We start from the raw sequence: 27,702 nt of genomic DNA, 5'->3' as shown, positions 1-27,702 counted from the left end.
TTTTGGACTTGACCCGCCCTGCCTCTTAGCCATTCACATGTGTAGATATATAAGCTGAAGTGACATATGTTAAGATATGTGCTGCGAATGCACGTCCATATTGATGAGACCCGTACCCTTGCCCCGACCTTCGCCCTTGACCCATCATTTATCTCAAAACGCTTTTTTGGACTTGACCCGCCCTGCCTCTTAGCCATTCACATGTGTAGATATATAAGCTGAAGTGACATATGTATGTTGAGATATGTGCTGCGAATGCACGTCCATATTGATGAGACCCGTACCCTTGCCCCGACCTTCGCCCTTAACTCATCCTCTAGGCTCTAGGGTTGTTTGCCCTACATCTAATCCACGGAGTGGGCTTTTATCGTCCTTGTATCCGAGAACATAGACTAGATTTAGACTCAAATTGGGCTGATTATAAAACAATAGTTAATTATATTTATATTTTCACTATAAGTCCATTCCTCATTTGAAAAGTCTGTTGCCTTGATCTTCATTGAGATAACTAGCATTAAAAAAAAAAAAAAACATCTCAATAATCTACCATGAAAATGCATTATTAGTGATGGTGCATTATTAGTTGTTATGGTCGAGGCAAGGGAGAGTCAATCCTTTCGAATCTACCCATGATACCATGAATGCAATTTTTGCACAATTGGTTCCATTCATTTGTTAGGACATGGGTGATATTTTACCCTCGCCATCAGGGATGACAGGGTGTAAACGCTTGCATAATATTCATACCTACGTCTAATTCTACTTAGTATACCAAATACCACCTCATTTAGATGTACCTAGTCAACAGTAATCACCGTGCATGGCTTGGAGTTGACTTTTGTAAGTCATTATTGACCTGATGGATAGTCTAATTTGGCCCGATAGGGTTTTAGAATTGAGATATCGGAGGCTTCGACAATTTTGAAAACAAAGTAAACCCTTTAAATCCTTTCAATAGACCACTTAAGTGTGACGTTATTCTGTTCACAAACATTTGCTTAAAAGTCCAATAAAATTAAGTTTAACTTAAGCAGTCTATTAGTAGCCGATAGCTCTGTCCCTGAAATTTTCACTGGCCCATATTGGTCACAGTCTGTTATTACCTTTTTTATCCTTTAATAAGGAAAGTCAAGTTTTTTTTTATGCAACTTTCATAACGTGCCAAATTATTTACACACCTAATTCTTCGTATTATTTACCGTAGAGACTTGAACTTTAGCCCTTAATATTTTAGAATCCATCTAGCTTTCTTCCGATTTTTTTTCAATTTTAACCTTCTTAACCAAGTTATGCTGTAACCAATTTTATGGTGCCCTCGGATTTATAAAATTATTTCAATGTGCCAAATTATTTACATTTAATGTCACATATTATGGTAAATAGTTAGGTATTACCTATAAATATATGCAGGTGCTTATTAAAAGTAATAATTAAAAAACTAAATTGTATCTACGCTTATCTAGCAAAAATAAGAGCTACGTTAGGATCTATTGAAATAGCTCGAACAAGAGGTCATCAGATGAAGATTTACATATAGGTAGCAAGCCCGGATAGCCCTTATACTTTTGAGTGCTATAAAACGGTGACATTGTTTGAAGTCATAATTTTTACGTCTACTTTATTGTATCTTAAGTTAATGTAACCACCACAGTTTAGCAATTAAGTTAAAACTTATTTCGACGCTCTTTATCGGTTCTTTGTAGATACCTTATTTTCTAAAATCTATGTAAATATTTTGTTTGTATATTTTATTAAAATTCATGTGAAGGAATTGGCAATAAGAGATCGAAAAAACAAAAGTAAATAACTTTTTCAGAGTTAAGGGGTGCATAAAAACATCTTTACAGATCAGGAAAAGTTCCATGTCAAAATCGTTGGTGTCATGTAACGTGGTGTCAACAAAAGTTCTTACTATGTATACGTAGATCAAAAGTGCATTATTTTCCTGCTGTACAAAGACGTGCAATATAGATTCCATGCAACTTTTTTCGATGGTTTGTATTGAAAGGGAGGTCTCAGCATTGCGCATGAAGTATGTTACCATTGATTGAAGAGATTGAGCAGGAGATATACTTTGTTTGTACCCTCTAATTTAGTTCAACACTGATAGATACCATACTGAGTTAGCTAGTTTGTTAGAGGTGAAGATGATAAGATATCACATTACAGAGGGTAGCACTTATCTTAAATCCCTTTACAAATAGTTAATCATATAATAGCCCCAGTAGCCTCGTAAACCTATTTCCATGTGTGAACTCCAGACAGAGTTCAAGATCACTGTCTATTTTCTACAATGTATAAAATCAGATTTAGATACCTACCGCATTTTTATACTGTCAGCAGTTGTGGGTATATTTTAATCAGCCTTTTGGCTGTTGATCAGTGATGATGATGATGAATCAGTGAGTATAAAATAATAACTGTTCTGATAAAGAGTAATTGATTATATTTCAAGTATTGATCAGGTATATCGGACATGTAGAGGCATTTCAATAAGACTATATAGAGGTAAGTGATTCACAGGAAACAGGGCTGTATCCAGGATTTTGTCGAGGGGGCCGATTGTTCAAATAGTGATGTACCGGGGGATGCTCCAAATTTTCGGAGTCTGGCTTACAGTAGGTAAAGAGGAAAAATGATGCTCGATGGAAGGCCTGGGCCCCCTCGGCCCACCCCTAAAAACGGTCCTGACAGGAAAGACGCTGTAATGACTTTATAGGGGCTTCTATGTTCGAACTGCTTATATACCTTTCGGTAGTAAATATTACAATGTTGGATTTTGGGATTTTTGGGTCAGCGTTTCTTGGGGTGCAGAATCTATTACTCTGGATAATCTGCTTGCAATATCTTAAATCCCTTTACAAATAGTTAATCATATAATAGCCCCAGTAGCCTCGTAAACGTATTTCCATGTGTGAACTCCAGACAGAGTTCAAGATCACTGTCTATTTTCTACAATGTATAAAATCAGATTTAGACGCATTTTTATACTGTCAGCAGTTGTGGGTATATTTTAATCAGCCTTTTGGCTGTTGATCAGTGATGATGATGAATCAGTGAGTATAAAATAATAACCGTTCTGATAAGGAGTAATTGATTATATTTCAAGTATTGATCAGGTATATCGGACATGTAGAGGCATTTCAATAAGAGGTAAGTGATTCACCGATTGTTCAAACAGTGATGTACCGGGGGATGCTCCAAATTTTTGGAGTCTGGCTTACAGTAAAGAGGAAAAATGAAGCTCGATGGAAGGCCTGGGCCCCCTCGGCCCACCCCTAAATTCGGTCCTGAAAGGAAAGACACTGTAATGATTTTCTGTGTTCTATATTGCAATATTGGATTTTTGGTCAGCGTTCCTTGGGGTGCAGAATCTACTACTCTGAATAACCTGCTTGCAACTATCAATGTATTGTCTGCCCTGCTCAAGAGATTCAAAGGTCATGTTTGTTTCGTTTTAAATACATTAGGTGTACAATAAGAATTCTAAATTATTTATGATGCAAAAATGGCAAGATAAAAATAAATGTCTAAGTAAATGTTATGAATTTATTCTAATGGATTTGCCTTTTACCCTTCTTTCTCATTATCAGTGCTACTGCTTTGAAAGCGACTTTGCATGCAGAGCCATTTATACGGCTTTATCTTTTTCGTTATCAATAGCAAACAGTTAATCAGTCCCGATAACATTTTACAAGGTAGGTATAGCTAGATCTTTTCCTTGAGTCCTGAATATCATGATACAAATATCTAACCCTGGGGTAGACTGTTAAGTGGAAAGTAAATACTAGGTAGATAATACTTGAGGCATTTTCTACCTAGGGCATTTTTCCACTCTGCTTCTTTATTTTATTTATTTTTACAAATTAACGGGGTATACCTCAGTTTACAGGATTTTGAACGTTATTTACAGAGGGAAACTATAACAATCATGTTTATAGGATTAAATATTAAAAATAAAAATTAATTAAAACAGTAAATGTATAAAGTACCTAGGCAATAATCAGTGGCTTCTAAAAAAATACAACAAAAGGACTTGAAAATTTTCCAAACAGTTTTAGGTTTGAATCCTGGTTACCATTATTAATTTATTCCGTAATTTTTATCTAATCTATCTTTCTTGGAAGAGATAAAAATACCAAAATAATCGATTTGTTTTTTGTGCCAATTTGAAATGAAGTAGGTATAATACGTTCGCGGAGATTTGGAGAGTTATTTTCTAGAATTTGTATTATACCAGGATAGTGGCGTGGTGCTAGCAGTGGATTTAATAGCTGGTCACTTGTCCTTACGAGTGTGAATACAGCTTGAATCCACGCCAGCACAGCCGAAAAAATTCGACTCTGTCGGGAATTGAACCTGAAACTTTCGCTGTATAAGCCTCCAATATCCTGAAAACTTGGATCACCTTTAATTTTATTATTATTCGCAGGTACTTGAAAATTAGGGAGCCTAAGTAGTTACACGGCGTTTAATAGCTGGTCACTTGTCCTTACGAGTGTGAATACAGCTTGAATCCACGCCAGCACAGCCGAAAAAATTCGACTCTGTCGGGAATGGAACCTGAAACTTTCGCTGTACAAGCCTCCAATATCCTGAGAACTTGGATGACCTTTTATTTTATTGTTATTCGCAGGTACATACTTGAAAATTAGGGAGCCTAAGTAGTTACACGGCGCCCTACGCTACGGGTAATTTTATGTATATCTCGCACTTGTTAATTATTTCCCTGTCTATTTATTTTGATGTATAATGAAATCTCGAGTGTTTCAATAGCATTCGACAATACCCGTGGATTAGGATTATCATTGATGATATTGGATATTATAATAATCGATAGAAATATAATTAGAAGGGGGTAAACGCTGTGGCTCAATGCCCAACACTCGATCTTGTGTATCAAAACCCCTGGGTTCAATTTCTCTCAGTCTCGGAAAGTAAATTCAGTGCTTATTTCGAAATGAATAGAAATTTTTGTGCGAAATTTGTTTAAGCCAAATGTTAAAAGTATCTGGGTGAGTGACCGATAGTCAGTGATTGTTGACTCTGGACTTACGTACCTAGGGTCTTATCAGGTTGCAGACCATCTGATTTTTTTTCCTCCACGTTTAGTTTCGAATGAACCGTTGACTAGAGCGTATATCAACATGCGTGCGTTGTTTTTACGTTTGAACAGTTGCGGATATTGGATATTATAATAATCGATAGAAATATAATTAGAAGGGGGTAAACGCTGTGGCTCAATGCCCAACACTCGATCTTGTGTATCGAAACCCCTGGGTTCAATTTCTCTCAGTCTCGGAAAGTAAATTCAGTGGTTATTTCGAAATGAGTAGAAATTTTTGTGCGAAATTTGTTTGAGCCAAATGTTAAAAGTATCTGGGTGAGTGACCGACCGTCAGGGATTGTTGACTCTGGAGTCTGGACTTACGTACCTATGTTACAGGCTAATTTGAATTTAGTCAGCCTCGTGCTGACTATCTAATTGAGTTATTGAGAATTTTATTGAAATAGAAAAGTTAATCTAATCCCGGTTAGCCTCAGGAGCAACAAAAGTGGATGTCCCTTCAGTAGAATCCAGAATCCTTGGAAACTGATGGAAGTTTTTTTTTTAATCAGGAAAGCAACACTGTCAATATTATGATAATATCTGATAACACTGACAGCCACCAATAACTTTTCCAATGTACCTCGCTGCATAGTGTAGCTACACATTTATTTGACTCACCTGTCACCATGCACTCTACAATCTACGCCCCTGATTAGCTCGTCAAGTAGAGTCCTCATAATCTCTGTCACTAGAGCCATTGCACCTCTGTCTCATATTTATTATAAATTAATTATCAGGGTCTTATCAGGTTGCAGACCATCTGATTTTTTTTCCTCCACGTTTAGTTTCGAATGAACCGTTGACTAGAGCGTATATCAACATGAGTGCGTTGTTTTTACGTTTGAACAGTTGCCTTTTTCTCGTTGCTTGTTTGTGCGGGACTGTTTTGGGTAACGAACGCCCGGACCCAAAATCATATGAGGATGTCGATCATCGGTACTTTCTTCTGGAGCTGTTTCAGAAATATGGACAGGATGGACTTATAGGATATGAGGTGAGATTCGCTCTTCAGAATAATCGTCCCGCATATTTATTTTTATTGCATGATGGACAAGTGAAAGTTTACTCCCAAAATTTCGGGTCCACAAGTAGGTATTTTAAACTCAAACATTTTTTTTGAGCTTAGTAAAGTTATACGTTTTTTGGGACTTGGGAAAATTATACGTTTTTTTACACCGCTTATCAGCTTATTTGTCAAATAATTTCGTCTGGGTTATTTACATATTTATGGAATGTCCTCGCCCAGTCCTATGTCAAAACATGACACAAAATGAGTCACATGACAATCTCATAACATGTTGACAACTTCTATGCGAATTATAACATCTAAATAGTAAAGTAACCCCTTTTTAACATTACCTTCTCCCTTTTCTTGGTAGTTCTTGCAGGAATAAGTGATTTCCTATACGTATGTACTTATATAAAGAACGTGATCTTATTGCGTGAAATCATATGAGGATGTCGATCATCGGTACTTTCTTCTGGAGCTGTTTCAGAAATATGGACAGGATGGACTTATAGGATATGAGGTGAGTTTCGCTCTTCAGAATAATCGTCCTGCATATTTATTTTTATAAAGAACGTGATCTTATTGCGTGGATGTCCGAAGTTTTTTTGTCGCCCAAGTCAGTCGGCCCGCTAAAAGTTCCTCGAAAGTCAATCATGAGATTAGATCAATACAAAAAGAGATTAAATAAAATCATTGTTTTACAAAAGTTAAATAAAATCATTGTTTTTAAGAGAAATGAAAGATTTAAATAAAGGCATTGTAAAAAGTAAGAAGAAAGATTAACAGAGAAACTGCTAGCTACATGATGGTAGTTGATAAAAACATCATTAAGATTATTCGGTGGTACAAGGAGTAAAGAACTCTCTCTGCCTGTTAATTTTGCGAGTACACTCATCCTTCTTATCAAATCTTAAAATCATTGTTTTTAAGAGAAATGAAAGATTTAAATAAAGGCATTGTAAAAAGTAAGAAGAAAGATTAACAGAGAAACTGCTAGCTGCATGATGGTAGTTGATAAAAACATCATTAAGATTATTCGGTGGTACAAAAAGAGTAAAGAACTCTCTCTGCCTGTTGATTTTGCGAGTACACTCATCCCTCTTATCAAATCCAAACAAAAGTTACATTATTTATCGTGTACCTAACTCACCTACTGTGGAGGTATGATTGTATGGGCCTAGATTTCAACAGCATCACCACACGACACTTTATCTTTTTTTTGTAATCTCCAACTGAAAATCATTTGTTTGTCAAGAGATTAAAGCTTAATTTAGAGAGAAAAAAAAAATATTTACCAAACAAATGAACGAATAAACAAATACCTACACATTCATATGTATAAATAAATAATGCTTACGTAACGTTCACAAAATTTGATGCAATATTTTAGTCATCTTGTAACAGTGACCCAAAAGTTACCTACATCACAAGATTTGACCCATGTCACCCATTCTTTAAGCTGTGTCCGAACAAAATTGACCGGCCGTCAATTCACATCGATTAATGGCCGTCGACCATGTGTAGACACACCTTTAGATTAAAATCTAATTAAAACAATCTAAACAAGGTAGCTATCCAGATAGATCTAGAGATTTCGAGCTGAAAGTTCCATCTTCAGTTAGACGGTGAGAGTAGCGATAGTTGCTCTAGTGAGAGTGATTCGCTGTCGACTATATAAGGGTGGGTGGGTATGTTACTTTCACGTGTAAAAACCTCTGCTCTGGCACTATTAAACATAATTTCGTTACTTAATTTCGTTCGTTTAATAAATTAAACCTAATTTCGTTTAATAAACTTAATTTCGTTACTCAACTCTACTTAATTTCGTAGATTTATGACCAACAAGTTTCCTTCGTTATCATGACAGTTGATATGTCACGTGTAATCTCTACATTATCTCACCATGTTACTGAGGATTTACTTTAAGTAGAGTAGGGGTTAACGGACTCTGTATGTAAACAGCTTGTAAGTCTGCCCGATTTTATGAACTCCAACTTTTTCCAGAAGGTAAAAAGTCCATCATTCAATAATTCGAATTGCGTAAAGGCGCAATTACTCTGAGACAAAATGTAGTACCTATGCTGCACTGAAGCCTTAAGCATGTGCCAAAACCAAAACCATGTTGCCTCATGGTAAAGCTGTGTCTACACATAGTCGACCGGCCATCGATTGACGTCGACTAACACGTCCACGCTGCCTCGACAACGTAGATTTTCCTTGTCCATCGATCGACGGCCGGTCGAATATGTTTGGACACATAATAGCGCCTTGAGAGATCCCAAAGTACCTGCAGGATAGCCTCGTTGGATAGCCTAGCCAGTATACCTATACCCATATCCTCTGTAGGTATAAAATTATTCCCATTAACTTCATTTTCCATTCCAGGGTTTCGAGCATCTCCTGAGCAACCTCGGCCTAGGAGGGGTAGGCGAAGTCAATGAAGACCATGACGTTGACATTCACAAACCTGATGAGGGCGACTTCAACAACAAATTACACGACACGCTTGGACTTCACAATACGAAGCATGAACATATGATCCATGAACGATCCATAGACCAGTCAGGTGAGTGCTGGGATATTTGCCAAAATATTAGAACCGAGACCAAGATCAACAAAACATTGGAAACCCGTGATTTACCACGTGAGGTTGATGTCATGAATAAAACAATGTTCCGAGTAACAAGTTCGACTTGGAGGTAACTTATGAAGAAGCCAGGCTAGTTCGCTTGGAAGTTAGTGTTTGCCTTGTAAGCAGTAGTTCGCCCGCCGCGCTGCGCGCCCGGGGGAACTTTATCCTAAACAGATAAGGTTCGTTCTCGGAACAGCTGGCTTTCTCCTTTCCTGTCCTCCTTTTCGGGACGATAAGACCTCGGTTGTTACAGTTCCTTCTATCAAAACCTTTCAAAAACTGACCATTGCATTGGAAAGGTCTACGGTACGTTACATGGGGAAAGGGCTACAGTACAGGACAGGTACAGGTAACGAGCTATAAATTTGCCTCTGAACTCGGGATGCGCAGTGAACCACGTTTTAAAAAAGGCGGCATGATACGCGAAAGAGAAGTTCTCACGTTAGATTTTTGTACCTAATGTTTGTTATGTAAGCCATGAGCCGCCGCATTATCCTCTACATTTATGCGTCTGATCCAGGGGTCAACTTATAGCTCGTTACCTTTACATGTCTGACTGTTTTGTTTCTCTTCTATATCTACCACAGATACCAGCAATGTGTTTGCGGATGAAATCATCATTACCGAGCACAACTACGGTCAGCTACCCAAGAAGGAAGAGGTCCGCAAGAAACTCGGCCACCGCTGCCTGTCGCCCAAGCAGATGTTGGTTGCCTATGGGCTGGCCACAGATCACAGCACTGCCATATCCCCGCTGATGTTCCTGCATATCTGTCCGGCCATGATCTATCAGTTGGACTCCAAGGAGTGTACCCGCAGACCTCCCACGGTGGTTGTTAGTCAGGATGATTCGTCATTCAGTAAGTTGATGATTCTTCATTCAGTAAGGCGGTCTCTTCTTGATCCCTTGTGTGCCGTGTCCATTTTAGTTTAGGACTATTGCACTACTTATGTTAAGGCGGTCTCTTCATCGCAGGTGGTTGTTAGTCAGGACGATTCGTCATTCAGTAAGTTGGGAATAAGTCTTTGTATTAATTTATTTAACAGTTCAAACATTGTTATTCCATTAAAGTCGCATGACAAATACAGTTGTCATATTTTGCTGATCTTAAGATGTTAAGATCTTACTTTATGATCTTGTTACTAAAAGATCTGATCTTGTTACCTTACCAAAAGGTTGGGCCATCATCAAATCCTATAGTTTCCACTCCATTGGTAATAATATTGCGCAAGAGACTTGCTGTATGTTTACACAGAGAAAGTCGCAGGAAAGTCCCTTGTGCAAGCCAACTTGCGCAATATTTATTACTATTGGACTACAGCTTAATAAGCTTTTTTCCATTCTCCTTCTTTTACTTTCCCGAATGCTTTTGCTGGAAGCTATGTCAGGAATTTTATTTATTACCACTATGTACATATTTGATTAATATTTGAATTATTTGACTTTTGAAATGTCCAGTATTTTCTAGAAGGTGATCGAAAACATCCCAGCTATTTGTTTACAAATGAAATCTTATTCAAGGGGAGAGAGGATTTGATTTTCAAACAAACGTCTGTTTGTTGTTTTATCTCAGCGTTGTTGATAAAATTCTTCAGCCTATCACGTGACTCTCACTATGAACTTAATTAAAACGAAGAGACTTGAATCCGAAGCAAATAAGTGACAAGATTGTGTCCTTGACCATGTTTGACCACTTTGGCAACCGATCTTACAACTTTGTTATGATTTTTGTAAAAAGTTATCTCAAAGTCAAGTTTTTTATAGATTCACCCCTTGCATGAAATACAGAATACAGCATATTTTTCAATGTCGTATGCTAATTTTTTGACCAGTGTCGCATTTTCCATACGGTAGTTTTTTTTCTATAAAAATATGGACCTACCTAGTTGGTATGGATGTCATAATGTTGGGTATTATGAAATAGGTCACGTTCATCGGGATATAAAATTATGTTGTGTTTTAATTTAATATCTGTATTTCATACTCCAAACTCTTGACGTTCGCGTGCCTTCCGGCTCACTTGATTACGGATATAAGCCAGTTATGATGTACCATCAAATATTTAACTAGATGGTGGAGCTACATGTAGAGAAAACCAAAATCCTATTTAATCGGATTCTGTTTGATGGTGTATTTTAGTAGCCAGTTTTAAAGGAATAGGACTTGAAAGGGTCATTTTACATGGTATGTTTACACACGTACTTTCCCCTATTACACAATATTTCCGTGACAAATTGTTTTCTGTTCCTCTTTCAGAATGGCTCTCTTTTGATGGTGTATTTTAGTAGCCAGTTTTAAAGGAATAGGACTTGAAAGGGTCATTTTACATGGTATGTTTACACACGTACTTTCCCCCATTACACAATATTTCCGTGACAAATTGTTTTCTGTTCCTCTTTCAGAATGGCTCTCCGCTCTGATCAGCGTGTTTCTCATCAGTGTGGCTGGTTTGGTGGGCGTGGCAGTTGTGCCTCTCATTCACAAGTCCATGTTCGCTCACCTCATCAACTTTCTTGTAGCTCTGGCCATTGGTACTCTCACGGGAGATGCTTTCCTTCATCTTATACCACATGTAAGTGATCATTACTCTTTCTAATACAGTAGAACCCCGATTTTATGAACTAATTGGGACGGGACCAAGGGTAGTTCATAAAATCGACGTTCCATATAAAATTTCATTAAATCGGGGTTCTACTGTAACATCTGTGAATATACCTATTATAGCCAGGACCATGATCTGAGTTTAAACTTGGATTAATTTTGACTCTTGGTTTGAGCAATCTGATTGGGGCTAAAAAGTTTAAAATCAATCAAAAAGATCGTTTAATCCAAGAATACTCTCACGGGAGATGCTTTCCTTCATCTTATACCACATGTAAGTGATCATTACTCTTTCTAATACAGTAGAACCCCGATTTTATGATGAACTAATTGGGACCAAAGGTAGTTCATAAAATCGGGGTTCCATATTAAATTTCATTAAATCGCGGTTCTACTGTAACATCTGTGAATATACCTATTATAGGCAGGACCATGATCTGAGTTTAAACTTGGATTATTTTGACTCTTGGTTTGAGCAATCTGATTGGGGCTAAAAAAGTTTAAAATCAATCAAAAAGATCGTTTAATCCAAGAGGGTCAAGTCCGACTATGGCTCGGTTAATATTAAAGAACGTTGATTACTTTTATGACTGTGACTTGGCCAATATTGAGAGAATTCTTTGGTTACTTTTATGGGATTGCGATTTTAGGCATTAAAGAAGTGCGTAATGGGCTAAGTCCAATACTTTGTGTTCCAGGCCCTGAAGAAAAAGGAGGATGAGTCCGAGACGACCGTAGTTATGAAATCTACAGCCGTGTTTATAGCAACCTTCGCTTTCTTCATTCTGGAAAAAGTAATTCAAAGCACTCAGTCAATAAAGGTAAGTAATTCGGTAAATTGTCATGTATTCTAGTTAGTATGGGATATTGTATTATCATCTTTTATACATGGTGCCTATAATTATAATAGATAATTATCTATCTTGAAAACCGTCAATAATGACTTGATTTTTACTTTCTCTTATCTTTTCAGAAACGAACCGAGACGTTAAAAATGGAAAGAGCCTCAAGTGAAGAAGATTATTCTGTCGTGAAAAACTCGGATTCGTGCGGTGAGTAAAACTGATTGAATCCAACCTAATTAGCTTGGAAGCCTGCCTTGTAAGAGCTAGGTCGGTGGCGGGCTTGATTCCCGTCCGGGGCGAAGAGGCAAGGTTCGTTCTCGGAACGGCTGTTTTTCTCCTATCTTGCCAGCCTAGTTAGCTTGGAGGGTAGCGCGTCTGCCTTGTTAGTGCTAGGTCGTGGGTTCGATTCCCACTCGGCGAAAACTTTAACAGATAAGGTTCGTCCTTGGAACGGCTGGCTTTCTCCTATCCTGTACTTCTCTCTTCGATTTCAGGACAAGACCTCCATTTATTACAACTCCCTCCATCAAGTCTTATCTATTTATTTCTTCACAGATGGCCTCGCTGATTTGGACAGTACCGTTATTCCATTAAAGTCGCATGACAAATACAGTTGTCATATTTTGCTGATCTTAAGATGTTAACCATCATTCAATAATTCGAATTGCGTAAAGGCGCAATTACTCTGAGACAAAATGTAGTACCTATGCTGCACTGAAGCCTTAAGCATGTCCAAACCAAAACCATGTTGCCTCATGGTAAAGCTGTGTCTATACATAGTCGACCGGCCATCGATTGACGTCGACTAACACGTCCACGCTGCCTCGACAACATAGATTTTCCTTGTCGATCGATCGACGGCCGGTCGAATATGTTTGGACACATAATAGCGCCTTGAGAGATCCCAAAGTACCTGCAGCATAGCCTCGTTGGATAGCCTAGCCAGTATACCCATATCCTCTGGATAAAATCCGCCCCGGGCGGGAATCGAACCCGCGGCCTAGCGCTTACAAGGCAGATGCACTACCAACTAAGCTAACTAGGCTGGCCTTGACAAATACAATTGTCATATTTTGCTGATCTTAAGATGTTAAGATCTTACTTTATGATCTTGTTACTAAAAGATCTGATCTTGTTACCTTACCAAAAGGTTGGGCCATCATCAAATCCTATAGTTTCCACTCCATTGGTAATAATATTGCGCAAGAGACTTGCTGTATGTTTACACAGAGAAAGTCGCAGGAAAGTCCCTTGTGCAAGCCAACTTGCGCAATATTTATTACTATTGGACTACAGCTTAATAAGCTTTTTTCCATTCTCCTTCTTTTACTTTCCCGAATGCTTTTGCTGGAAGGCAGGCCTCCCACGGTGGTTGTTAGTCAGGATGATTCGTCATTCAGTAAGTTGATGATTCTTCATTCAGTAAGGCGGTCTCTTCTTGACCCTTGTGTGCCGTGTCCATTTTAGTTTAGGACTATTGCACTAATGTTAAGGCGGTCTCTTCATCGCAGGTGGTTGTTAGTCAGGACGATTCGTCATTCAGTAAGTTGGGAATAAGTCTTTGTATTAATTTATTTAACAGTTCAAACATTGTTATTCCATTAAAGTCGCATGACAAATACAGTTGTCATATTTTGCTGATCTTAAGATGTTAAGAAAGTCCCTTGTGCAAGCCAACTTACGCAATATTTATTACTATTGGACTACAGCATAAGCTTTTTTCCATTCTCCTTCTTTTACTTTCCCGAATGCTTTTGCTGGAATCTATGTCAGGAATTTTATTTATTACCACTATGTATTTGATTAATATTTGAATTATTTGACTTTTGAAATGTCCAGTATTTTCTAGAAGGTGATCGAAAACATCCCAGCTATTTGTTTACAAATGAAATCTTATTCAAGGGGAGAGAGGATTTGATTTTCAAACAAACGTCTGTTTGTTGTTTTATCTCAGCGTTGTTGATAAAATTCTTCAGCCTATCACGTGACTCTCACTATGAACTTAATTAAAACGAAGAGACTTGAATGCGAAGCAAATAAGTGACAAGATTGCGTTGTTTTATCTCAGCGTTGTTGATAAAATTCTTCAGCCTATCACGTGACTCTCACTATGAACTTAATTAAAACGAAGAGACTTGAATCCGAAGCAAATAAGTGACAAGATTGTGTCCTTGACCATGTTTGACCACTTTGGCAACCGATCTTACAACTTTGTTATGATTTTTGTAAAAAGTTATCTCAAAGTCAAGTTTTTTATAGATTCACCCCTTGCATGAAATACAGAATACAGCATATTTTTCAATGTCGTATGCTAATTTTTTGACCAGTGTCGCATTTTCCATACGGTAGTTTTTTTTCTATAAAAATTGCATGAAATACAGAATACAGCATATTTTTCAATGTCGTATGCTAATTTTTTGACCAGTGTCGCATTTTCCATACGGTAGTTTTTTTCTATAAAAATATGGACCTACCTAGTTGGTATGGATGTCATAATGTTGGGTATTATGAAATAGGTCACGTTCATCGGGATATAAAATTATGTTGTGTTTTAATTTAATATCTGTATTTCATACTCCAAACTCTTGACGTTCGCGTGCCTTCCGGCTCACTTGATTACGGATATAAGCCAGTGATGATGTACCATCAAATATTTAACTAGATGGTGGAGCTACATGTAGAGAAAACCAAAATCCTATTTAATCGGATTCCGCACTATTATTATTTCTCTTATCTTCTTTTCAGAAACGAACCGAGACGTTAAAAATGGAAAGAGCCTCAAGTGAAGAAGATTATTCTGTCGTGAAAAACTCGGATTCGTGCGGTGAGTAAAACTGATTGAATCCAACCTAATCATAGCTTGGAAGCCTGCCTTGTAAGAGCTAGGTCGGTGGCGGGTTCGATTCCCGCCCGGGGCGAAGAGGCAAGATTCGTTCTCGGAACGGCTGTTTTTCTCCTATCTTGCCAGCCTAGTTAGCTTGGAGGGTAGCACGTCTGCCTTGTTAGTGCTAGGTCGTGGGTTCGATTCCCACTCGGCGAAAACTTTAACAGATAAGGTTCGTCCTTGGAACGGCTGGCTTTCTCCTATCCTGTCCTTCTGTCTTCCGTAGAAAGTCCCCAGGTAGAGACATTTAGGTTTTCATGGCATAGGCGATATTATAAATAAGATGAGGGTGACTCAAAATCCAATCACAAAATTAAAACGAAAATTGGACTCGGATCTCCTGTGGTCAAGTCTTTTGTGATACTCTTACTACTAACCCCATAGATTTATAAAAACATGATCGATATGAAATCTTTCTTCTGTTTTATTTCCCCGGTGCGCAAGTCTTTTGTAATAGGTACCTACTAAGACATAGATATAAAGAACGTTGATTACTTTTATGACTGTGACTTGGCCAATATTGAGAGAATTCTTTGGTTACTTTTATGGGATTGCGATTTTAGGCATAGGTAAAAGAAGTGCGTAATGGGCTAAGTTCAATATTTTGTGTTCCAGGCCCTGAAGAAAAAGGAGGATGAGTCCGAGACGACCGTGGTTATGAAATCTACAGCCGTGTTTATAGCAACCTTCGCTTTCTTCATCCTGGAAAAAGTAATTCAAAGCACTCAGTCAATAAAGGTAAGTAATTCGGTAAATTGTCATGTATTCTAGATTCTAGTTAGTATGGGATATTGTATTATCATCTTTTATCTTGAAAACCTTCAATAATGACTTGATTTTTTTTACTTTCTCTTATCTTCTTTTCAGAAACGAACCGAGACGTTAAAAATGGAAAGAGCCTCAAGTGAAGAAGATTATTCTGTCGTGAAAAACTCGGATTCGTGTGGTGAGTAAAACTGATTGAATCCAACCTAATTAGCTAGGAAGCCTGCCTTGTAAGAGTTAGGTCGGTGATGGGCTCGATTCCCGTCCGGGGCGAAGAGGCAAGGTTCGTTCTCGGAACGGCTGTTTTTCTCCTATCCTGCCAGCCTAGTTAGCTTGGAGGGTAGCGCGTCTGCCTTGTTAGCGCTAGGTCGTGGGTTCGATTCCCACCCGGCGAAAACTTTAACAGATAAGGTTCGTCCTTGGAACGGCTGGCTTTCTCCTATCCTGTCCTTCTCTCTTCGGAATAAACAAATACCTACACATTCATATGTATAAATAAATAATGCTTACGTAACGTTCACAAAATTTGATGCAATATTTTAGTCATCTGGTAACAGTGACCCAAAAGTTACATCACAAGATTTGACCCATGTCACCCATTCTTTAAGCTGTGTCCGAACAAAATTGACTTTGACAGCGAGATTTTATCAGTCTCTCTTCGATTTCAGGACAAGACCTCCATTTATTACAACTCCCTCCATCAAATCTTATCTATTTATTTCTTCACAGATGGCCTCGCTGATTTGGACAGTACTAAGCGAGAAGCTGTGGCTTGGATGATTATCATGAGTGATGGCATTCATAATTTCACTGACGGTTTGTCGATAGGCGCCGCTTTCGGTGCGGATTTCGTGGCTGGTATTGCCACCTCCGTGGCTGTGTTTACCCATGAACTTCCGCATGAGTTGGGTGAGTTCAAGAGTTTTACTGATTTGTGCCTTTTTCACTTTTCTATGTCTGGCTCACGGTTTTTGAAGGATTGGGGCTATAACTTCAACATGTGCTTAATGTCCACATAAATTTTATTATTATTATTTTTGTACAATATAAAATGGAGCAAGATACGAACCATGATTAAGGGAGTAGAAAGTCCCCAGGTAGAGACATTTAGGTTTTCATGGCATAGGCGATATTATAAATAAGATGAGGGTGACTCGAAATCCAATCACAAAATTAAAACGAATTTCGACCTTAATTGCCGAAAATTGGACTCGGATCTCCTGCGGTCAAGTCTTTTGTGATACTCTTACTACTAACCCCATAGATTTATAAAAACATGATTGATATGAAATCTTTCTTCTGTTTTATTTCCCCAGTGCGCAAGTCTTTTGTGATAGGTACCTACTAAGACATAGATAATTAGATAATGATACTGGTACGTTCCTTCGGTTTCATTTTCAGGTGACTTCGCGGTGCTACTCAAGTCTGGGGTGTCTGTTAGGCGAGCTCTGATGTATAACGTGCTATCCTCTGTGCTGAGTATTCTCGGAGTGCTAGTTGGTGTTATACTGGGAGATTTACAACAGGCATCGTCTTGGATCTACGCTTGCACGGCAGGCACCTTCATTTACATTGCCCTGGCTGATCTGGTGAGCACGTTCGACACCAAAGCGAATCAATAATTTCCTTCTATTTTCTTTTGTGTGGTGACTATAGCCGTTTTTTTTTTTTTTTTTTTTTTTTTTTTTTTTTTTTTTTTTTTTTAGTCATCATTACGAAATTTCTCTTTGGACTAGTTTGAATGTAATGGCACCACCACACTGGACTGGCAGTGGGTGTGATAGCGCCATTACGTCCAAACTAGTCCGGAGAGAAATTTCGCATCATGACTCAAAAAAAAAGCCACATAATAAAATACGGCTGTAGAGTAGGATAGCCGTATTTTATTATGTGATTTTTTTTTAGTCATCATACGAAATTTCTCTTTGGACTAGTTTGAATGTAATGGCGCCACCACACTGGACTGGCAGTGGGTGTGATGGTGCCATTACGTCCAAACTAGTCCAAAGAGAAATTTCGTATCATGACTCAAAAAAAGCCACATAATAAAATACGGCTTATGTGTACCAAAAATGTTCAGCATAGGAGCAACTGCTCATTCGATAATTATTGCGGACCAAATATTATTATAGTAAAGATAATTATTGCGGACCAAATATTATTATAGTAAACAAGATTTTCCAAGATTTGAGTATTTCGCCGCCGTTTTTATTTCGTAGCAATCAAATACGGCTTATGTGTACCAAAAATGTTCAACATAGGAGCAACTGCTCGTTCGATAATTATTGCGGACCAAATATTATTATAGTAAAGATAATTATTGCGGACCAAATATTATATAGTAAACAAGATTTTCCAAGATTTGAGTATTTCGCCGCCGTTTTTATTTCCAAATACGGCTTATGTGTACCAAAAATGTTCAACATAGGAGCAACTGCTCGTTCGATAATTATTGCGGACCAAATATTATTATAGTAAACAAGATTTTCCAAGATTTGAGTATTTCGCCGCCGTTTTTATTTTGTAGCAATTACAACAACGATGGCTTTTCTGTTTTGTCCTCAGATACCCGAGATGAACCGTCAGCCTTGCAGTCTCCGTTCCATGCTGCTACAATTGACAGGAATCTTCTCCGGTGGTGCCATTATGTTGATCATTTCTCTCTATGAACACAAACTGAAGGCGTTCTTCTTTCAAAAGTTCTAGTTTGTATAAACTTCCTCGCCCAAGCAGAGTGAACTCAAGCATAGAGGATTAAGGTGTTGTCATAACTTGGTCTGAAACCAGGGTAGATAAACGGAATCTCGGATTTTTATTTTTTTTTTTTTGCCTTTAAACTAATTTTCCTTCCACCTATAATGCTACTTGATATAGTATCCCGTTTGGAAAATATTTCTAACCCAGTTGTTCCCAAACTATTTTATACTACGCCCCGCCCCCTTCTTTTACAGTTTTTTTTTCCCACGCCCGGGTGATTTTTCGGTAGACGATAGTTTACCACACGATGTGCGGTGGTCTGTTTTCTCCTTTAGGACCGAATCTACTGACTGAAAAGACCGAGTTATAACAGCGCTTAATCCTCTTTACGAAAAGCAACTGCCGGTGTGACTGAACGATTTATAATTCACGGGAGTGCAAGCAATAAGTTGACAAAGTTTCATAGCAATTGCATGAGCGGTTTGGCCAGGCATAAAGTTCGAACAAACAAACAAACATTCATTTTTATATATTAGATTCGATTTATAAAGTTACGTCTTCACTTGGTTGGCATTTGTCGATCGGTATTTATATCGGCTAATGACCGCGTCCACAAAGTGAGTTTAATTTTGGTTTATGTTTAAATCTCGCTAGGCCGCGGGTTCGATTCCCGCCCGGGCGTTCACGGGAGTGCAAGCAATAAGTTGACAAAGTTTCATAGCAATTGCATGAGCGGTTTGGCCAGGCATAAAGTTCGAACAAACAAACATTCATTTTTATATATTAGATAGAATAATTCTTTTTATCTATAGGTACACAATTTAAAACCCTGTGGGCCAGCTATAGATCCAAGTAAATAATTCTCAAGATTTAGCTTATTCTACCTTCATTGGCAAATTAAAAGGTGTACCGGTGCACCTACATACATGTACCTAATGTATTCAAAAGAATGCCCATTATTTTAGTAGGCACTTGATTAATTATATCTCCCTCTGAGTGCTCAAGTATGTATATTTTTGTAGAAAGGTAGAAACTGTGGCTTGATATTGCAAAGCTATGTACAGTAGGTACTAGAAGCTAGAAACACTTGGAATTTTACATAAAAAAAAAAAAAAAATATATATATATCTGTTGTGAACATCACACGACTTTCCTTATCCTATTGAATGGTGCTTATTTGGGTGTTCTGTTGTAACATTTACAATATCTCTATCCGTTTAGTCAATATAGCTGAAAACCGCCAAAAAGCGGTCGAAACCCGCTAAGGTAGAAACTGTGGCTTGATATTGCAAAGCTATGTACAGTAGGTACTAGAAGCTAGAAACACTTGGAATTTTACATAAAAAAAAAATCTGGTGTGAACATCACACGACTCTCCTTATCCTATTGAATGGTGCTTATTTGGGTGTTCTGTTGTAACATTTACAATATCTCTATCCGTTTAGTCGATATAGCTGAAAAACGCCTGTACACATAGTGATGCTACTAATTTCTGTAAAATTTAGTAGACCAATGTACTTTATGTACTTCCATCAAATTTTATAAAGTCCGTCATATGTAACTTGTAATTTTGCGCACTATTTTGTCTTTCGTCAGTTTGCTGTGGTCAATTGCGTCGGTGTGCTCTTGGTGTTTAATCTTATAAAATGTCTTCCTCCGGTACTTGGAAAATTTTCACGTCTCTCTATGTCTGATCACGATTTATAAAGTTACGTCTTCACTTGGTTGGCATTTGTCGATCGGTATTTATATCGGCTAATGACCGCGTCCACAAAGTGAGTTTAAACTTGGTTAATGTTTAAATCTCGCTAGGCCGCGGGTTCGATTCCCGCCCAGGCCGGATTTTATCCTGAACGGATAATGTTCGTTCTCGGAACGGCTGGATTTCTCCTATCCTGTCTTCTTTCTCTCTTCGATTCGGGACGATCAGACCTTGGCAGTTACAGTTCCCACTAGTGAGTTTCATTCGATTTTTTCCCCGAATGTACGTACTGTAGGCAATGTTATTTATGAAAGTGTTCCCACTATACACGCGACAGTTTTTTTTTTTAATAGGTACGAATGACAAGTGGGAAAACGTGGTCTAATATGAAACAACCCAATTCTTTCTCTCTTCGATTCGGGACGATCAGACCTTGGCAGTTACAGTTCCCACTAGTGAGTTTCATTCGATTTTTTCCCCGAATGTACTGTAGGCAATGTTATTTATGAAAGTGTTCCCACTATACACACGACAGTTTTTTTTTTTTTTTTTAATAGGTACGAATGACAAGTGGGAAAACGTGGTCTAATATGAAACAACCCAGTCGGGACGGTAAGGGACTTTATGAGGGTTGTCACAAATGACAACCAAGTGGGGACGTTCGTACCATAAAGTGATATTATTATAATTGTATCTAGGTATAAGACATTAATGTGACATAATTATCTATAATATAGGCTGTACTCTCAAGTAGGTATACTCCCTATTCTTTTTTCCACAAAATTACGATTCCTATTTTTACTCGTTTATTAGTTAGGTGTTAGTAAAAATTCTTTATTCTACTCATTATTTAGTTTAATTATTCTTCATAGGACATTGTAAATAATATTTTACGGGACAGGCGAAAATAGTGTAAATAATATCTATTTAATAATAATAATAATAAATAATAATAATTAATAATAATAATAATAATAATAATAATAATAATAATAATAATAATAATAATAATAATAATAATAATAATAATAAAAATATAAATAATATAATAATAATAATAATAATAATAATAATATATAATAATAAAATAATAATAATAATAATATATAATAATAATATTAAATAACTAATATTAAGTAATAAAATAAGTATTATTGGAAATATATTATGTATAAATTATTATACACATATGAAACTAATTTATCTCTAAAATTATTCTACTTCTAAAGTTTATGATTACTCAAGAGGGAAGATCCTATAAGTTTATTAGTTTAAGTACGCGTCCGTAGATTTTTTAATCTATGTAGATTCTACTCAACTCATACTAACCACTTATTTATATACCGAATAATGAATGGATTATACAATGACATGAATTTTTCAAAAATTGCATTTATGCTTTTTAAAATTTGACCGTTTCTCAACGGAACGTCTTATCGTAAATGATACGATTTTATGTAACTTAGTATAAAGGCGGACATTTACTAAAGTCTATATTGATATATATCACATAATACAGAAAGAGGACTATTAATAGGTACCTATATTCGTCTAGAAATAGGTAGGTATGGTCGCTAAATAAATTTATTACCTACTTAATCTATACAAATCTATCTACTTTATGATGGTCTATTATTTCTAAAGTTTATTAGTTACTCCACACCGAGAAATGCCTAAAGCTTTATATAAACTTTCAAGTAGAGTAACATGATTTTTTTTTAATCTATATTACAGAGTACTACAACTACATACCTACCACTTATTTATATACCTACGTAATGAATTTACGTACATTGACATCGACTGAATTTTACTATAAAATTGCATTTATGTCTTTTTAAATTTGAGACCTGACGTCCTCTTCTCCACGGTAAAACGATACATTTTAACGCTAATTTAGGTTTTTGAGGCCGAAACTGTCAAAAAGGCGCGACCATTTTGCTATATTTTAATGAATAAAGGAAGGACGGACTAAAAAGGCGGCGGCGACGAGGACAAACGTCTAAAAAGGAGGGACATGTCCGCCGAAAAGCGGATGTCTGGTAAGCCCTAATTCCAAGCTACCTAACTATAGCTGGTACCCTACCTAATTGATAAGACATCATGCTCGAAGGATAAGACTGATAGGTTTTATAGGTTAGGTACCGTGCTACCTAGCAGTGATAACATCGTTTCATCTAAACGCCATGCTTCCATGCATAACATTTTTGATAACATTTTTTTTTTTTTTTTTTTAGTGAAAAAGATTTATGTTGGTACACCTGGAACAGTATACAGTGTTGCCAAATGTAACGTGCATAATTTCTATGCACAATAGGATGCATTTTTACTTTCCTTATCCTATAGGAAGGAAAATAATGTAATCGGGTCAAAATTTCGATGGTCAGTTTTTTGTGTCAAAACACGTTTTGAGGTCCCTAGAGCCTAAATCCGAAGTTTCAGCCATTGGTCCGTGTGTGTGTCTGTCTGTCTGTCTGTGTGTCTGTCTGTCTGTAAACAAAATATCTCGAGAACGGTATAAGAGCTATAGAGACTTGAAATTTGGTATGTAGCTGTCAAATGTGACAAGGATGCAACTCAAAACGTTTGGTTGAGATGGGTGCTGCGGTTGGCGGTTTTTGACCGTTTTTTTGGCGGTTTTCAGCTATACCGACTAAACGGTTAGAGAATGATATTGTAAAAGTTAATATAGAACATAAAAACAAGCATCATTCAATAGGATAAGGAAAGTCGTGTGATGTTCACACCAGATTTTTTAGTCGAGTTTCAAACCAACATTTTATTTAGTGTAAAAGTGATTGCGAGACAAATAAAGGGGAAAATGGGCCCGAAAAGGTCCAGTTGACTCAATATTGTAATTTTATTGATTTACGATTTTCTTTTATTGTAATATAAAGGGGAAAATGGGCCCGAAAAGGTCCAGTTGACTCAATATTGTAATTTTATTGATTTACGATTTTCTTTTATTGTAATAAAAAAAGTATGGGAGGTTGACCGCGCCCTCAAAGGAGTCAGAGGCCGTGTCACTGTGCATTATTATTTTTCAACTCTTGGCAACGCTGTACAAGTTTCTCTTTGTAATAGTAATCACTTCAAATTTTCTTCTTTGCATCTTTGCGAATGCAAATCAAATCAAAAATCAAATGTCCTAGGACAAGAGATGATTGTAGCTATCTGTGTTTCTGAATTCTGTGATATTTAATTTGTTAATTCCAAGTGTTTTCTTCTATCTGAATCAAATTTATAAAGAAAAGTCATTGCCTTTGAAGTGAACAGTGAATCTTCCCTAGTATTAACTTACCTGACAAAAGACTGGTGTAACCTTCTGTACGGCATTTATTTCTCTTCAAGTTTTGCTTTAGGGACTGACAGAAATTGAATTCAATGCTAAGGTCTTTGCCTGTGTCTAGGAGCTCCAAGTATCAATGATTCTTCCTATTTGTGGGAATGTACTTGGAAATGTTGTGCAAGGAAAGCATAGTTACTTGGTTTAAAGACTTGACAAGTTTCAAACGCATCGATGTTATGTGTAACCTCCTGCAAAGTTGCCAACCTTTTGAAACAAGGTTCCTGGGAACATGTATAGAAGAACTGGGACGTAAAGACTTTGCACTCCTTAGACAATTAGAAAATATTGTAAATAACCCAGCAGAGTTAAGCACACAAGATTTGAACAATATGAGCGACAAGGAAGTAAGGTCTAAGCTATCAAAGTTCCTGTGTGTTTTACACTCAACCAACAAACGGTGTGCAAATGAATTGTACAATATCTTGATGAACCTCTATGAGGATGTCAACAACATTATTAAGTCTGGTGCTCTTCTCAATGATGATAGTCCTCTAGATGAAATACTTCTCATATACGCTTTAGGAATCTTTCACCCTGCATTTTCATTTGATAAAAAAATATACTTAGGAGACTTGGTGTCACGATTAATGCAAGAAGAAGAGAGGATACATCTGTTCAAACAGAAAGAGATGATGTCCCCTGACAATTACTCTAGTGATAATATAGCAATGTCTCAGGTAGGTACCATTCTTCATGAGGAAAGAATGTGTTTTATATAATCCAGCACACATACAATTAACACACCCTTATCTTTTGCAGATATGAAATTATACTTTGATCTTCCCTGTCAAAATGCTGAAAAACAACAGATAATGCCCAGTGGTTAGTTTGGTTGACTTCAGACCATAAGTATGGTGGTTTGAGTCCAAGCCAATTCATTAAAATTAGTACCTATAGGAAGTAAGGAACAAAATTGTAACAAGCATCCATATTTATATCTTGATTTGAAATTATACTTTGATCTTCCCTGTCAAAATGCTGAAAAACAACAGATAATGCCCAGTGGTTAGTTTGGTTGACTTCAGACCATAAGTGTGGTGGTTTGAGTCCAAGCCAATTCATTGAAATTAGTACCTATAGGAAGTAAGGAACAAAATTGTAACAAGCATCCATATTTATATCTTGATTATTAATGTATGTTGTCACAATCATAGTCAGCTACAATATAAGTCGGGAGAGCAGGTAAATCTAGGATTACCGGTAAAAGGGAGATAAGTCTCCCTTCAATAACATTTCCTGGTAATAGCACTTGTATATCTTAGGTCCACCCACACTCTGGGATTATCCTATAACATAATTATGTTTTTTTTTTTTTTTTTTTTCAATTGATATAAAATATCAATTTCATTCCTCAGGTGCCTGAACCCTTACCAAACCCTGGTCCAGAAGAACCTATGTTGAGTATGCCTGTTCTGTCTTACCCACCAGTACTGCCTACTGTGATGTCACACACGTCTTCCCCATCTGGATCTCCACCAATTAGGTCTAAGCCTCCTATTACTCCAGTTGACCACAAACCTGTGTCCCCAAACCCGGTAACAAAATAATTTAGTTTATTTAGTTTTTTCACAAATCTCATTGTGTTCCTATATAAGTACATAATGTTTGTACTTTTCAGGAACATTTTAGTTTCTCATATCATCTCATGATTTGTTCATTTTCTTATTCATCTTCTACTTCTTGATTATGTCAAATTTCATTGTTTGTTTCTAAAAGGTGTTTTTGTAAGTCCAATTTCATTCTATTTTTATTGTCTATATTTTTCAGTTCATTTGGTAATGAATTTAACAAGCTTGGCACTTGAAATTTTATTGTAGTTTTTCCATAGTTATTTCTTGTGTTAGGTGTTATGTATTGTGTATTTCTAGTATTGTATGGGTTTTCATATATTATTCTATGTATGTCTTCATAATAGTGCTTACTAATCATTACAAATTTGTGTAAGTTTTGGAAATTTAGTATTCTATAGAATTTCATTTTTTCTTCTCGGGTTTCTTTTGTTGTAAAGGGATATAAAGTTGCTTTAAGTATTCTTTTATGCATTGATTTTATGCGTTTTAAATTTTCTTCTGATGTGTATCCATAGCTTTCAATGGCATATCTTAATATAGATTCACATAAAGTTTTATAAATCATGCATTTCGTTGTTAGTGGTAATACTTTTTTTATATGCTTCATTTGATACATTACTGAATTCAATTTGTTTCTGATATATTGGGTTTGGGTTTTCAATTTCATGTTTTTATCCAAACGTACACCAAGGTATTTTATGGAAGTTTCTTGTTTAATTATATTGCAATTGCATAACATATTGTTTCTTTTGTCATCAATATATTTGTTTTCATGAATTTTTAGAACAGTTTCATTTCTTCGTCTGAATCGTGTTGTCATGGGATTTTCAAATACGATCGAAATTGTTTTTTCTTTGTTTATAAAAATATCTTTTTGATTTAACCAAATTGTTATTTTGTTTAAATCATTTTGAATCTTGCTATTGGCCTCATATAAGTCTTCACTAATGCAATATAACAAAGTATCCATCAGCGTATTGTAAAATATTGGTTTGTAATCCAATATCATGTAGGTATATCTTTTACATACAAATTAAAAAGGATTGGTGAAATTATGGCTCCTTGTATTAGTCCACATGTTACTTTGATTTTATTACTATATATATTCTTTCCCAATCTTGACTAATTGATATCGTTCATGGAAGAAATTTTCGAACAATGTTTTTGTTTCACTTTCTAGTATTTTATCTAAAACTTCTATCCCAAAAAGCGGTCAAAATACCGCCAACTGCAGCAGCACCTATTTTAACCCAACTTTTTGTGTTCCATCCTTGTCACATTTGTGAACTACATACCAAATTTCAAGTCTTTAGCTTATACTGTTCCCAAGATATTGTTAAATTACACCGAAAACCGCCAAAAAGCGGTAAAATGCCGCCAAAATACCGCCAACTGCAGCAGCACCTATTTTAACCCAACTTTTTGTGTTCCATCCTTGTCACATTTGTGAACTACATACCAAATTTCAAATCTTTAGCTTATACTGTTCCCAAGATATTGTTAAATTACACCGAAAACCGCCAAAAAGCGGTAAAATGCCGTCAAGCGTTTCACGATTAAACCAAAAGTTCCGATTGTTAAATTACACCGAAAACCGCCAAAAAGCGGTAAAATGCCGCCAAGCGTTGCATCGGTCTTAACCAAAAGTTTCGTGTCGCATTCTCACATTTGAAAGATACATACCAAATTTCAAGTCTCTAGCTCTTACCGTTCTCGAGATATTTTGTTTACAGACAGACACACAGAGACACACACGGACCAATGGCTGAAACTTTGGATTTATGGATTTAGGCTCTAGGGACCTCAAAACGTGTTTTGGCACTAAAATCTGACCATCGAAAATTTGACCCGATTACATTACTTTCCTTCCATTACTTTCCTTCCTATAGGATAAGGAAAGTAAAAAAATTATAACTTTTAACATTAATATTAAAATGATAGGATTTTTCATTATTTAGACTGCAGAAGTAAAGGGACTTTTCAGTCTCATCCTAGCAGTATAAATGAGGTATATTCTAAATAGTAAGTAACTGTTTGATTCTTTCTTTCTACTTACTTACTTACTTGATGCATTTCATCATTTTTAATAAGGTATGTGTAAATAAATTTATTACCTACTTAACCTAAAATTTATTTATTTTTTATGGTCTTTTATTTCTAAAGTTTATTAGTTTACTCTACAGGGGAAATCCTAAAGTTTATTAGTTTAAGTAACATGATTTTTTTTAATCTATGTACAGAGTACCTACAACTACATACCTACCACTTATTTATATACCTAATACTGATGAATGTACGTACATTGTACATCGACTGAATTTTACAAAAATTGCATTTATGCTTTTTAAAATTTGAGACCTGACGTCCTCTTCTCAACGGTAAACGATACATTACGTAATTTAGGTTTTTGAGGCCGAAACTTCAAAAAGGCGGACATTTTGCTATATTTTAATAATAAAGGAAGGACGGACTAAAAAGGCAGGCGGACGGAGGACAAACGTCTAAAAAGGAGGACATGTCCGCCGAAAAGCGGATG

General features: G+C 36.6%; 2 protein-coding genes and 2 long non-coding RNA genes across 7 annotated transcripts in view; 2 read left to right on the top strand and 2 right to left on the bottom strand.

Moving 5' to 3' along the window:
* Window positions 1–1,143: 1,143 nt before the first annotated feature.
* LOC113468001 lies at window positions 1,144–3,858 on the bottom strand. The gene is made up of 2 exons (XR_003391882.1): window positions 3,392–3,858; window positions 1,144–2,834 (listed from the first exon to the last, which is right to left on the bottom strand). It is a non-coding gene; the product is annotated as an uncharacterized LOC113468001 (long non-coding RNA).
* A 1,264-nt stretch (window positions 3,859–5,122) lies between these two features.
* On the top strand, window positions 5,123–18,939 carry LOC103510573 (zinc transporter ZIP10). 4 transcript variants are annotated; one of them, XM_026824595.1, is made up of 11 exons: window positions 5,123–5,176; window positions 5,960–6,022; window positions 6,558–6,639; window positions 8,505–8,685; window positions 9,339–9,611; window positions 11,155–11,324; window positions 15,698–15,820; window positions 15,950–16,028; window positions 16,577–16,756; window positions 17,249–17,436; window positions 18,413–18,939. In XM_026824595.1, exons 1-11 carry the CDS (start codon window positions 5,148–5,150, stop codon window positions 18,551–18,553), a joined length of 1,509 nt encoding a protein of 502 aa, XP_026680396.1. In that variant the 5' UTR covers window positions 5,123–5,147; the 3' UTR covers window positions 18,554–18,939. The 4 variants fall into 4 exon arrangements, with proteins under 4 accessions (XP_026680396.1, XP_026680394.1, XP_017300118.2 ...); XM_026824593.1 differs by lacking the exons at window positions 15,698–15,820; window positions 15,950–16,028 and adding exons at window positions 12,052–12,174; window positions 14,944–15,022 and having other exon boundaries at window positions 5,137–5,176; XM_017444629.2 differs by lacking the exons at window positions 15,698–15,820; window positions 15,950–16,028 and adding exons at window positions 12,052–12,174; window positions 12,327–12,405 and having other exon boundaries at window positions 5,137–5,176.
* Window positions 18,940–20,265: 1,326 nt separating this feature from the next.
* Window positions 20,266–21,242, bottom strand: LOC113468000. Its single transcript, XR_003391881.1, has 2 exons — window positions 20,679–21,242; window positions 20,266–20,476 (listed from the first exon to the last, which is right to left on the bottom strand). It is a non-coding gene; the product is annotated as an uncharacterized LOC113468000 (long non-coding RNA).
* Window positions 21,243–23,373: 2,131 nt separating this feature from the next.
* The window catches only part of LOC103510572 (SH3 domain-containing protein C23A1.17), a 10,182-nt gene continuing 5,853 nt past the window's right edge, over window positions 23,374–27,702 (top strand). The window contains exons 1-2 of the mRNA XM_008475251.3: window positions 23,374–24,272; window positions 24,951–25,130. Of these exons, the coding sequence (XP_008473473.1) occupies window positions 23,694–24,272; window positions 24,951–25,130 (759 nt within the window). The 5' untranslated portion in view covers window positions 23,374–23,693. The remainder of the gene's footprint in view (window positions 24,273–24,950; window positions 25,131–27,702) is intronic.

Source organism: Diaphorina citri, unplaced genomic scaffold, assembly GCF_000475195.1.
Source record: "Diaphorina citri unplaced genomic scaffold, Diaci psyllid genome assembly version 1.1 scaffold619, whole genome shotgun sequence".
Lineage (NCBI taxonomy): Eukaryota > Metazoa > Arthropoda > Insecta > Hemiptera > Psyllidae > Diaphorina > Diaphorina citri.
Note: the sequence above shows the minus strand (reverse complement) of the source record. Positions and strands in the feature narration are given on the sequence as shown.

Excerpts from the sequence above, each read along its gene's own strand:
- LOC103510573 (XM_026824595.1), top strand. The coding sequence starts at position 5,148 with ATGCGTGCGTTGTTTTTACGTTTGAACAG. Across the intron at positions 8,686-9,338 it reads ACGATCCATAGACCAGTCAG|ATACCAGCAATGTGTTTGCG; the intron begins GTGAGTGCTGGG and ends TATCTACCACAG. Across the intron at positions 9,612-11,154 it reads TCAGGATGATTCGTCATTCA|AATGGCTCTCCGCTCTGATC; the intron begins GTAAGTTGATGA and ends TTCCTCTTTCAG.